The sequence below is a fragment of the Ictidomys tridecemlineatus genome, chromosome 5, assembly GCF_052094955.1.
Source record: "Ictidomys tridecemlineatus isolate mIctTri1 chromosome 5, mIctTri1.hap1, whole genome shotgun sequence".
In the NCBI taxonomy this organism is placed as follows: Eukaryota; Metazoa; Chordata; class Mammalia; order Rodentia; family Sciuridae; genus Ictidomys; species Ictidomys tridecemlineatus.
The window spans coordinates 46,931,352-46,945,426 of NC_135481.1; the positions used below are offsets into that span (position 1 = coordinate 46,931,352).

The 14,075-nt window shown below is 37.0% G+C and overlaps 1 protein-coding gene across 1 annotated transcript; it reads left to right on the forward strand.

The window, feature by feature from the left end:
* The first annotated feature begins 3,258 nt into the window (after window positions 1-3,258).
* LOC144377631 (olfactory receptor 4F6-like) lies at window positions 3,259-13,385 on the forward strand. The gene is made up of 2 exons (XM_078049031.1): window positions 3,259-4,177; window positions 13,318-13,385. The coding sequence occupies exons 1-2, from the start codon at window positions 3,259-3,261 to the stop codon at window positions 13,383-13,385; spliced, it is 987 nt and encodes a 328-aa protein (XP_077905157.1).
* The last annotated feature ends 690 nt before the right edge of the window (window positions 13,386-14,075 follow it).

Consider the following 14,075-nt stretch of genomic DNA (forward strand, 5'->3'; position numbering starts at 1 on the left):
AAGTGAAAGCCGCTTGATCCTACTTTTCAGAACTTGCTACTGGTGGCATTTGGTGTGCATTTTTGGAGATTGTTTTATTCACATACATATACTCATTTCCATGGTATTAAATTCATTATGAATTTTCTTTTTTCACTTAAATATAAAATATTTCTAGATTTATTTATGAAAAATGATTCAACTAATTTTATTTCATTTTTTTGTGAAAAGAGAAAAAGGAAATTATATATTTATTTATTAATACAGTAAACATAAAATTTTGTGATATATATATTATATATATAATTTTTGTAAAGATATTTCTTTTAGTTTTTTTTATTGGTTGTTCACAACATTACAAAGCTCTTGACATATCATATTTCATACATTAGATTGAAGTGGGTTATGAACTCCCAATTTTTACCCCAAATGCAGATTGCAGAATCACGTGGTTTACACATCCACATTTTTACATAATGCCATAATAGTAACTGTTATATTCTGCTACCTTTCCTATCCTCTACTTCCCCCCCTCCCCTCCTCTCCCATCTTCTCTCTCTACCCCATCTACTGTAATTCATTTCTCTCCTTGTTTATTTTCCCATTCCCCTCACAACCTCTTATATGTAATTTTGTATAGCAATGAGGGTCTCCCTTCATTTCCATGCAATTTCTCTTTTCTCTCCCTTTCCCCCCATCTCATGTCTCTGTTTAATGTTAATCTTTTCTTCGTGCTCTTCCTCCCTGCTCTGATCATAGTTGCTCTCACAACTAATTTTAATAGTTTCATGTATTTCCTTGCATACAGGTTCTCAAATGTGAGTAATACCCCCACTATTGATTAACATTATTGATTTACTGTGTGTGTGTGTGTGTGTGTGTGTGTGTTTGTGCCTGTGAGTGTGTGTGTGTATTTGCTCTTTGCTAGTGGGCCTAGAAATAGGTTTTTACATCTTAAATTTTCATAAATATTGGCAAGATAGAATTCAAATGTGTATAAGGGTAGTTTTTATTTTGAACATTGAAAATCCTGGGAATTTTTTTTCTTTTATCCATGCTGCCCCATCCCCATTATTTTTCTTTCCTGCTTGAATGTTAAAACAAAAACAATGAACCTCCTAATGACCAATGAGGCTGAATGTCAATCAGTCTGCTCATTGTCCATCCAGGGGTGTGGCTGCTCCTGAGTCACTTGTGCTTCCTTGTCTCTTTTTAAAAATGACCCTCTCCTCTTGTGCTGTTGATATATTGACCCTTCTATCATTCATAATATTCTGGTATTATTTTTTGTTCCTATTGAACTATAGTCAATGAATACATTGTGTGTTAATAAGGAAAATTTTAACATTTAGAAGGAAAATAAATCAGTTCTCCTACGATTCAGAAAAAGAATTAATCTATTAGTGATGTTTTATACTTATTTTTGTTTTGGTCATCTTTTTTCTTTCTTTTTTTTTCACTTGGAAACAGAGAATGGAGGTTAACTGTATTCCTGAACATGTGTATATTAAAATTTTCATAATAGATGATCAAAACTTTTATACAGACCTGATTATACCTGCTCTGAAATATCACATATATTGTCATTCATCTTAGTTACTGTCCCTTTTCTGTACACTTGATTTTCTTTTATCTAAATTTTAAAAATCTAACAGGCTGTTTAGAATTTATAGATATTTAAAAATTATACATTATAAAAATTGTACATATTTATGGGCACCAAATGATTTTTTGATACATATACACTTTGTATAATGTTTAAATAGGGGTAAATATAATTATGTTCTCAAACATGGATCATTGCTTTGGGTGACAGCAATCAAAAATCTTTTCATCCAGATTTTTGAATACAGAATACAGTGGCGATAATGTACTATGTCCCTAATTCTTTTTTATTCCTTCCCATTTACTGTCGATAAAAGTCCTGACTTAGTGCCCTTATAGTGGAGCCTCATCACATCACCTCTGCTCTTTTCCCGCCTGGCTCCAGTGCCTGCTCTATATCATATGAGTAATGCCACTCCCTGCCTGGTCTCTCTCCTCTTGTCTGTTTTTGACTCTGATGGGTCCAGGACGCTCTACTGGTTGATTTGCTTTCCTTCATACGCAGTGTGCAGTGGTTTTCCCCATGGAGCCAGGGCTTGTTGTGGAGTGACAGCAGGGACAATGGTGACATGAGAAAGAAAGGTTGTCAGTGAGGTGAGCCAGAGGAAAGCTTGGTGGTGGTAAAGCTAGTTGTGAACACAGGCCACCCCAGGTGGGAAAGCATGAACTGAGTGTTTATTCTAAATATCCCCATACCTTCTTTTGGATTCATTTCTCCTTTTGACATTTAAGTATCCAGTTAACCTTCATAAATATCTATAGTTTTCCCTGTTTTATCTTTTCTGTGACCCTCATTGGTTGACTGACACTCCTAGTCAATTGATAAAACAAGTATAACTATGTTATGTAGCTTCAGTTAACAATAGGGTCACTGTAGCCCTTTGTATCTATTTTTTTTTATATTGAAGCTTTTATGAACATTTAAAAATAGAAATATGGACAAGCTATTGTTGATAACTCTTGGTAGGTTTCTATTGCTCTTAGAATAAAAATCAAATCCTTATGGATTTCAATGCCTTCCTATAGGTTTCAGGGTCTTTGCCCAGAACATTTCAAAGTCTGGACTAGTGCACTTACTGTTTTTAAAATTTTTTTAAAATATATTTTTAGTTATATATGGACATAATACCTTTATTTTATTTACTTATTTTTATGTGGTGCTGAGAGGATAGAACCCAGTGGCTCACAGGTGCTAGGAAAGTGCTCCACATCCGGAGCTACAATCCCAGCCCTCCATTACTCTTAAACAGTGACTTCCTATTTAGTTCAGTCAAAGCAGGCACGATTGAGATAAGTTGTTCTCATAGTATTCAGTTCTTCTCTTTAGTCAGTCATCAGTGTCTGTCCTACCTTTAAAGGTATCTAATATCTAGATGCACCATTAGTCTGTAGATCCACTGAAGCCAGTGTTCTACTTCTAGTTCAGAACTTGACATATATACTTATATGTGAAGTATATACAGAACTTGTATACACTCATGGTAACTAATACTTGAATGAGTAAATAAATACACTAATTTTTCAAAATATGTTATAAATGTTGGTAAAAATTTCTTTTTTAAATTATTTTACCTTATAAAATAATTTAAATCTGTTTCAATATTTATTGATGAATATTTCTTATTGATTTGTTTTTGGCTTTTAGGCAGAACAAGGAATTAAAAAAAAAAACGAATGTATGAATCCAATTTCTCTGAAGTTTCTGAATTTATATTGCTGGGACTTTCTAACTACAGACCAGTGCAGCATTTCCTCCTTGCCTTCTCTACAGTGTTTTATCTCATGATTATTCTGGGAAACACCCTTGTTGTGTTTACTGTGACCTTTGACCCTAATTTACATTCTCCTATGTACTTTCTTTTAGCTAACCTTTCATTTACTGATTTATGTTTTTCCACCTTAGCAGTTCCTAAAATGATTCATGACCTATATTCTGGGGATAAAACCATATCATTCCAAGGGTGTGTCACCCAGATTTTTGTCCTTCATGTCCTGGGTGGATCTGAGATGGTGCTCCTGGTAGCCATGGCCTTGGACAGATATGTGGCCATCTGCAAGCCCCTCCACTACCTGACCATCATGAGCCCACGGATGTGCAGTTTGCTTCCCTCTGGTGCTTGGCTTATTGGTATCATTCACTCAGTGATTCAGGTAGCTTTTGTTGTCCATTTGCCTTTCTGTGGTTCTAATGAGATAGATAGCTTTTACTGTGATCTTCCCTGGTTTATCAAACTGGCCTGCATAGATACCTATAGAATGGAGTTCTTGGTGACTGCCAACAGTGGGTTCATTTCCACAGGCACCTTCTTCTTATTGATTATCTCCTATATCCTCATCCTGTTCACTGTATGGAAACGCAGTTCAGATGGTTTGTCCAAGGCTCTCTCCACCCTTTCAGCTCACATCTCTGTGGTGGTTTTGTTTTTTGGACCATGCATCTTTGTTTATATGTGGCCATTTCCCACGGTGCCAGTGGATAAGTTTCTTGCCATTTTGGACTTTCTGATCACACCCATCCTGAATCCTGCCATTTACACAATGAGGAACAAAGACATGAAGATGGCAATGAGGAAACTGATTAGTCAGCTCTTGGGTCTTAGGAAAATCTCCAACTAACTTACAAGAGCTCTTATAGTACCTTATTTAAATAGGGTCTTCTGTAAACATAGGTCTTTACAGGGCTGAGTTTTCTTGAGACATTTTTTTTTAAATCCCTTCTCCAGCAGCCTGAAAAATCTTAGTTTATTTAAAGTTAATAACCAATAAAGTGGTTATATATTTAATTTATTTATATAATTATATAATTTATTTATAATTTATTTTAGATGTCTCACACTTTTTGTGTTGGCCAGCTCTTAATTAATTCAGTGAAAAACTAAAACTTTCATAAATTTCAATCTACTGTGTGTATATGTAGAGTTAATGATATAAGTTAATATTGTCTTCTATCATTGGATTAAAAAATATTCTCATCTTAAAAGGAAAATTGGTTCTTATAACTGTTATTTTTCTTTTGGTAAAGCAAAGTGGTACATATTCTACATTGATTAGGTTTGATTTCTTTTTTTGCTTTAAAACTTATGCTAATAAATATTCTCAGTTACAATAATATAATTTTGTAAGAAATTTATTTTGTTTAATAAAGTAAACATTGTTTAATATTCACCTATGCATAATATTTAATAACATTGACTAAGAATAAAGTATTTTAATTTCCACTTTGTGCATATTAATTGTATCCCAATAATGTTTGATATGTGTATACATTGTGTAATGTTTGATATGTGATTACATTGTATAATGTTTAAATTATGAAGAAAGTTTTGCTCCATTTTGACATGGCTAATGGATGTTTTCTGCCTACGTGTGGTCATAGACTTGACCTCACGTTTGGCCAAGAACTTTTGGCTTCCCGATTGGGCAGAACAAAGGCTATGCTCCATAGTTCTTTAGGGACTGTGGTTTGGTTACCTACCTTCCAAATAATATATATTCAAAGCAAAACCACTGTTGAGCAGTAACTCTAAAATGTGCATAGTGTTGCAAGGGCCCCTAGAACATTAACCAAAATAGACATCATTATATTCTTATCAAAATATTAAATCATTTTAATTTATGTATGTTCCCAGATGGGTGTGAAACAGATGGGGAATAGAAGTAAAAAAGACAGCGGAATGTATCTAACTAACTTTCCTATGTACATATAGAAATACACCACAGTGAATCTCCACATCATGTACATCCTCAAAACTGGAATCCTAATTAGAGTAAGATATATTCCTTTTTATAAATATGTGAAAACAAACTTTACTGTAATGTATAACTAAAAAGAACAAATAAAAATGTAAAAATGCTAGCTAATTGTCTTTTTAAAAGAGTATTGATATCACCCTTTTCAATCATTTATAGGAAAAAAGTTTATAAAATCAGAAAAATGTGAGTTCATTGTTAAATGAACTTCTTCAGTTTAATCTACCTTTCACAATAGTCTATATGTAAGCTGTGTATCTCATGAAGTACCCTTCTAATTTTATATTAGTATTGAGAATGAATTAATTTACTACTGTTTACTTCTCCCATTTTCTTCAGGGACACATATTTTATTGAATGTAATAAAAATTCAATAAATTTCATCATCTGTAGATAAAAAAATGAAGAAATCACTAGCATAGTTAACTCTCTATATCCATGTATTTTGACAGTACATATGCCACTTTGAAAAACTTTGAGGGAAGAGGAAGGAATCAAAAAGTAATAATATAGTGTTGTGGTTTAATCTGAGATATCCACCCAAAATTCATCAGTGTGACAATGCAAGGAGTTTCAGAGGTAAAATGATTAGATTATGAGATATGTGACCTAATCAGTGAATTAACACAGTAATATGAATGAACTGGGTACTAAGTGTAGAGAGGTAGGTTGTGGCATGAGGAAGTATGTCACTAGGGGTATCCCATTAGGATTTATATTTTGTCCTCTGGTGATCAAAGCATTCTCTCTCTCTCTCTCTCTCTCTCTCTCTCTCTCTCTCTCTCTCTCTCTCTCTCTCTGTCTGTCTTTCCTGGTTGCCACATTCTGAGATACTTGCCCTTCCATCTTGCTGTTCTGCATTACCTCAGGTCCATAGCTATGAAGTTGGCTGTTCATGGACTGAACCTCTGAAACTATGATCCAAAATAAACTTTTTCTTCTCTATTGTGGAGAGCCATCTGTGAACTGTGTGTAAACTAAATTGATGTTGAAGTCATTAGGAAGAAAGCCTGGTATCAGGGACTCCCAGCAGCAAGCCCACTGGTTTGAGAATGCCTGGTTCATGTGGCATCCTACCTAGTTCCAGCTCAAGTTAGCATAGCACCAGTGATGGGGTGACCTGGGGAGCTACACAGCCTCTCAGACATGGGTATGGCTTTCCAAAATGTCAATCAACCTGTTTACTGCAAGGACTATGCCACCACAAGAAGCAAGACTCCTCCTGCTGAGCCCTGATCTCTGCCTTTAAAGTATTCCCCCTTAAATAAAGAATCAGGGTCCTTTTCAGTTGTTAGGTTTTCCAATTCCTATTAGGATTGGAAAACCTATCAGACACTCCTTTTTTTATATCTAAATTCTGGTTCTGTCTCTATTCTTACCAATTACTTCAGACTTTTTATTTCCTAGGCAGCTCACACCTCCTGAGCAGGAACCTACTTTAGTGGGGTGCTGGTCACCCCACAATATTCTATGTTCACAAAACTCAAGGAAACATTTTTACTTACATATGTCCATTTATTGTAAGGATATGCCAATGGGTACAGATGAATAGCCACATGGAAAAGATATAAAGGGCAAGGCATGTAGGAAGGGGCATGTAGTTTCCATACTTAGGAAGGTATTAGGAGATTTGTCTCAAGAACAAGGGCCTGAGATGAAACATCAAAAAAATATTCTCCTAGCACCCTTAGTGCTCAGGAAATCAGGCATTCTGTGCCAGAGACTGGAGAAATAGACCAAGATGTAATTTCTTGTTATTTCACAGTCTACTCCTTGGTTTCTGACCACAGAGATCTTAGCACAAAAGGATCCTATAAGTCAAAAGTACTGGAAATTTACTGGAATCACATTCAACCATCCATATGTAGTTCAGGCCAGCATGAAAGAGTATGAATATGTCTCCCAGGTTGGAGGCCACTCAAACTTGCAGGCTTCCTTTAGTTTTGTCAGGTTTCCTAAGCAGGAGTGGTCTTCACAATTATATGGCATGGCGTATAATTGAGATGAGAGAGATGTTTTAGTTAGCTTTTCACTGCAATGACCAAAATACCTGAGAAGAACAATAAAGAGGAGATAAACTTTATTTGGGGCTCATGGTTTCAGAGGTTTCAGTCCTTTGACTGAATGGAGCCAGCTCCATTGCTCTGGGCTCAAGGTGAGGCAGCACATATGGAGGGTGGGTGCCCAGCAGAGGAAAGCTGATCAGATCATGGTGGGCTCAGGAAGCCCAGACAGTGAGAACAAGTTGGGAAAAGAACTGTAGGGAAGATGCACCCTTATAGAGAGGGTTCCTGGTGAGCCACATGCTCTAGTCATGCCTTATAACTAAACCCTAACAAGAGATAAAGTCATCTCTTGCTATAAGTATCTTCAAGGTGTTAGTGTGATATTAGAGTTTCTTCAGTTAATAGCGCATTTATTAATTTTTTAAACCTCACCCATTGTTCATATTTCTACTTATGAATATCCACAATTTTTCCAACATTACAGAGTCAGTCACTGACTGTGCTGTTCTAAATTGTGAGCAGCAAGTCTAGCAAGTACCTCTCTCTCAGTCCACTCCCATTCAGAGTATATGTAGAACTAGAATTAGTGAAATACTTCTGCCATTAGGAAATACAGCTTCACTTACTGTTAACCTCAGTTTTGTCAAATAGAACAGAGATAAAAAACTACCCACATCAGTACTTTAGAAATACTAATATATGATTTTAAAATATAGCTACAGTTTCTTGCTTCTGTGACTCTTCCCTGCTTTTAGCACTTGTACTTGCAGCCCTCACCCTGTGACCATTGCATTAGGTGGGAAAAAAAGTAAAAATAAAAACAACCCAAGATGGGCAGGGGTTGTGGTTCAGTGGTAAAGCACTTGACTCACATGCGTGAGGCTATGGGTTTGATCCTCAACACCACATACATAAATAAAATAAAGGTATTGTGCCCATCTACAAATTAAACACGAAGTCTTAAAAAACAAAACAGGTATTATGGGGAATAAATGAAAAAAAGTATAGCCATTAATAGTCATAATACCAGCCTTCCTTGGCAGGAATTGCAGTCCTATCAGAATCCTCCACCACTCTCTCTTCCCAGATCCACAGAAAAACAGGGGATTAATTTAGTGGGGATACTTTAGTCCTACTCATGTTAAGTTTGAGCACACACTCAAGTGTCAACCCTTAAAATTGTATTCTCACCCATTTTAGATAATCTATGTTTCAGTTGCCCATTCCATTTTGCTATGAAACTACTATTCTGTGGAGGATATTTCTTGACCATTGTTTGACATTCTGGGCTACTCAGAGGGTTCCTTGGTCTACCAACTTGGTGCAATATCTTCTGTTATACTTTTTCTATAGCTCTCTGAGCATTTGCAGCTTCCACCAGGAAAGGAAGCTCAGTCCAGAGTCTGTAAAACCAATCTGCTGCCCTAAGGACTAGCAGCATCAGTCTGACTTGTCAACTGTGTTTAGGACCATATCTTGCCATTTCCATCTACAGTCTCTGTTTCTTTTGCTGGTAGATAGAACAATTCTTGTTAGTTTTTGTTCCTCAGGGGTACAAAGAAATATGTCTACGTTAGGCCCATCTCTGAAATGGTGCAGCTCTCCCATACCCACTCCCTTAGTGGAACAGGTGATCACCTCATCTGGGATTATCTGCTTGTCAATTCCAACCATCTTCTGAACCCAGGAGTTTTCTACTAGGCGTCAACTTTTATCTCTTTAATGTCCCCCTTGAATTTTTATTTGTCTGTGTCCCATGCAGAATCCCTTTCTTAATCCTGGTTTCCATGGACTTTCTGCCTATATGTATGGTGAGGCCAGTCACCACTGTTCATGAGCCAGTGAAAACTGAAATATAAGGTCTTTTACAACTATTCATTTTTTCCATCACAGCTAGAAAATAACATGCAATTCAGTCTACTGGGCTCATATATATATATATTATATATATATATCATATAATATATATATATTAGTTTATATATATATATTTATATATATATATATTAAGTATTTCAACATTTCCTCTTTTAAAGGCACATAAGGAAAAGGTGACAAGATCTTCTTGACATTTTCCACATTGTTACTAGGGATGTGCCCTTTGTTGATTGGTTCCTGATATATCAATTGTCCCGCACTTGGGCTCTGGCTGGATTACACAGTCACTTTCTACAAAATGGAAACTTAACGCCCTTCTAAGAAATTAAAACTGATTCATAACATGTGAGACATGTTAAGATGGCTGTTCTCGTTTGCCCTCGTGTTGACATTTTCTCTCTCTTCCCTACTCCCAACTGCCTATCTTTATCTATTTCAGTGACATCATTCCAGATAGGATGTTGTCCATTTGTTTTTGAACTGCCAGACACAAGCAAGTAGCTGTTTGTTGGTTCATGCAAAACTACTTACAGAGCACTGTCCATGTGGTGATCGAGTACTGCAGTACCTCAAGCAATTTAGGTTATTCCTCAGAGAAACGGGGCTTCCTGCCTGTGAGCATCTATGCCCTCCTTGCATTCTTCAATATCTGTACAAAGAATTTCTATATATTATGGCACTATTATGGGCATGACCATTCTCATTAGGATATTTCTTTGCCATCCTCTTAAATATTAGTGGTATTTCTGGCTCCCTGATCATTTTATATGCTTCAATCAGATGGGCAGCTTCAACTAATGTCTCATAACAATGTAGTAAAGGCCCTCAAATTGAAGGTCTCCTGGCCGAAATCCTTGCAGTTTTCTAGGATGTCTCAGAACCCGACCTGGAGAAGCACTTTACTTGCATTCATCCATTTACTATAAAAGATATTCAAGATCATTCAGAAAAACAGTCAATTAGAAGAGGTGCACAGGTCAAAGTCCTTGGGAAAGTGTGCAAAACTTTCTTATCCTCCTGAGATGTGCCCATCCTTCAGCAACTGTTGCCAGAAACAGACTGGCTGAGGAGACTCAAGCAGCACTTGGCTTTATTTATGCCAAAGGGCCCAGAGAAAAAACAAAACTCCAAGTTTTTGAGCCCCTGTTTCACAATATATTTGGCCTATCTAATGTCATATATTTTCTATTCCACAGGATAAACGATTGTGCATGAGGGTTTATAATGTGAAACAGAGTGTGATAAGAGGAAGAACTGGTTCCTCTTACCAAGACTTCAATAAAGATAAATGTCTAGCCTTGGGCCTAGAGCCTCTATAGGTGCGTTTACACTTCAAAGGGGAGTAGTCAGGGGAAGTTATCTGCAGTCCAAAAAGTAGGGATCCATGGCCAATCAAGCTTCCTGGAGAAAGGCTGAGAGAGGGGAGGGGAACCTACCTCTTCCCCAGGCATAGGTTTCTTACCATAACATTTTTATAACTTCTTTGAACAACTAGGTCTTGTTTGCTACCACAGCACCTCCATGTGTTCCCCTATCTTGAAACTCTCAAATACTGTTTTTTGAGATTTTATGGAAACTTTATTATGTCGGTCTAATTGATTCAAACACTGGACCTTTATCATCTACTTTCAGCCTCTCCCCTCTCTCCCTGAATTTGTGGTGTTGGTCTGAAAGACTCAACCTTCCAACCTTTTCTTGATTTTTTCTGTAACTATTTTTCTGGTGATAGTTTCAGCCCCATCCTGAAACTATCTACACCCCAGCACAACCCCCAGTCATTTCATTAGAAAAAAAAGACCCTTTTGTTCATCCAAAGAGCCCAAGGGATTTAATAGCTTTATGTTAGGAGGTGGATCAAATATGGAAGGTATTACTGAGCTTGGTCCTTGTTTCCAATAACAATTCAAAGATGAAGACAAGAGTTTGAGAAAAATGAAAAAGTTTTATCACTTTGCTAGCAAAGAAGAAAAATGGGGGATTCCTGTTGCAGAGACTGTGATTCTGGCCATCATGGGTGTTAGACCAGGATGAAAAAAAAAGACCACTGACTCCAATTAAAATCAAATTAAAGCAAGCTTATTATTTCGACCGGCAGGACTGCCTTTTCCTCCCAAAACGGCGGGAGCAAGACAGCAGCCCCAGCTTTCCTACAGCCCAGCTTTATAGCCCAGAAAGTTACACAAAAGGGGGGGTTTCAGATAACAGAACTCTGACAAGCATCACACTAATGGTAGTTTACATTTTTTGCTGGCCCCAACATCAGAATTTATGAGGACCATTAGAGCCTCAGAGAGGGTCGTTGTCTGGCCAGGGAAGGCCAATATTTATGAGGTGTCACTAAAGTTTCAGAGATGGCTGCTATCTGGTCAGAGAGCCAGGCATGGGTGAGTTCAAGGCATGGGCAGGCATTCCAAGCAGGTTCAGAATTTGCAGTAATTTATAGTAAAGCCGAAATTAGCTTTTCATGGCTTTGTGGCAAGATGGCTCCCAATTTAATAAAAGATCAGGTTGGGTTTATCAATGGGGAAGAGAGGATTTTCAAAGAGGTAATTCAAAGGCTATATTCCAGTATTCCAGTGTGCCTTGTTCTTTTTCTTTTCTTTTCTTTTCTTTTTTTTTTTTAAATTCACTTGATAATTTAGAAGGTAGCTAATTCTCCATCCCTTAAGTCTGAATTTCTTCCTTTCTGTTGTGGGCATGTGCTCAAGGACAGGTAACTCCACCTAGGATGGGAAGAAATATACTTCTTGTGGTGAGCTGTTTCAGCGGACCTTGGCCGCCATTACAAGATGGTGCCGGCTTCCGCCATGGTCTGAGACAAACAACTCCTTATTAGGGAGAGTTGGCACACGTCATTGTTTAACACCCTATGAGAAAGGTCCACGTGGCGGCTTTGCATTGGGGCTTGGTGTGCTTTATTAAGTGTGGGAGGCGCGAGCGGAGAGAGAATGCTTGAAGACATGTCTGAGTAAAGGCCTGAATAAACTGCTGAGAGAAGATTCCTGAGTCGTGTCTTCCTTGCTGGCGAGGAGTCACGACAACTTCTGTTGTCTCCCCCCAGGTTAGGCATGGGGAGATGGAGAAGAGAAAAGATATATGTCTGTTTCAAAATGAGCCTCAGTGGCAGAATAGCAAAATTTATATCCAAAGCATGAAGTGGACCATAATTACAAATATATATTTTACAATATCATGCTAGAACAATGGATTTAAATGTCCTGAACCTCTGTGTTCTTTCCAATCTCAGGAGCATTCTTCTACCTGGTTCTGTCCATTAAATTAATTGTCCTCTTCTCTATTTTTTTCACATGGTGAGAAAAGTCCCCCTAAATTGAGTACCTTTTGGAACATACACAGTTTATCTCTGTTGGTCAGATTAGGACTGAAGAATTAATATTGCCAAAATGGCCATACTACTAAAATAACTACAACAATTCAATGAAATTTCCATTCAAATTCTAGTGGCATTCTTTATAGAAATAGAAAAAGCAGTCATGAAATTCATGAGAAAAAAATAAGAGGCCCAGAATACATAGCAATCCTTAGTGAGAAAAGCAAAACAGGAGGCATCACAATACAGAATTTTAATTATACTACAGAGCTAGAGTAAGAAAACCAGCACCAAAACAGGCATGAAGACCAATGGTATAGAAGACATAGAGATGAACCCACATAAATACAATTATCTCATACTAGACAAAGATGCCAAAAAAATACATTGGAGAAAAAATAGCCTCCTCCATAAATGGTTTAGGGAAAACTGGAAATCCATATGCAGTAGAATGAAATTAGACCTCTCTCTCTCACCTTGCACAAAACTCAACTCAAGGAGGATAAAAAACCTCGGCATTAGATCAGAAACACTGTACCTACTAGAAGAAAATGTAGGCCTAACATTCCATCATGTCATTTTAGAAAATGACATCTTCAAAAAGACTCCTAAAGCATAAGAAGTAAAATAAAAAAATCAATAAATGGTATGGCATCAAACTAAAAAACTTCTTCACAGCAAGGGAAACAATCCAGAGCATAAAGAGAGAGCCTCAGAATGGGACAAAATCTTTGCCACCTGAACCTCAGATGGGACATTTATTTCCAGGATATACAAAGAACTTAAAAAACCTTAACACCCAAAACACCCAAACAATAAATAGGCAAAGGAATTAAACAGACATTTCTCAAAAGAAGAAATATTAATAGTCAACAAATGTACAAAAAATTCAACATTTCTAGCAATTAGAGGAATGCAAATTAAAACTACACTGAGATTTCATCTCACTCCAGTCAGAGTAGCAATTATTAAGAGTACAGATAGTAATTAATGTTGATGAGGATGTGGGGAAGAGGGCACACTCATAATTGTTGGTGGGACTATAAATTGGTGCAACCACTCTGGAAAGCATTATGGAGATTCCTCAAAAAACTAGGAATGGGACCACCATTTGACTCAATATTCCTAATATTCAATATATATCCAAAGCTGTTGAAATCAGCATACTACAGTAATGAAGCCACATAAAAAGTTAATAGCAGTACATTTCACAATAGCTAAGCTATGAAGCCAATGTAGGTGTTCCTCAACAGATGAATGGATAAAGAAAATGTGGTATATATACACAATGGAGTATTCCTCAGCCATAAAAAAGAATGACTTTATGAAATTTGCCAGTAAATGGGTGGATCTGGAGACTATCATGATAAGTGAAAAAAGTCAATTCCCCCAAACCAAAGGTTTGTTTTCTCTGATATATGAAAGCTAACCCACAATAAGGGAGGTAGGGAGGGGTGAAAGAATAGAAGTTCAGTGGATTAGACAAAGGGGAATGAAGAGAAGGGAGGGAGTAAGAAGAGGAAAGA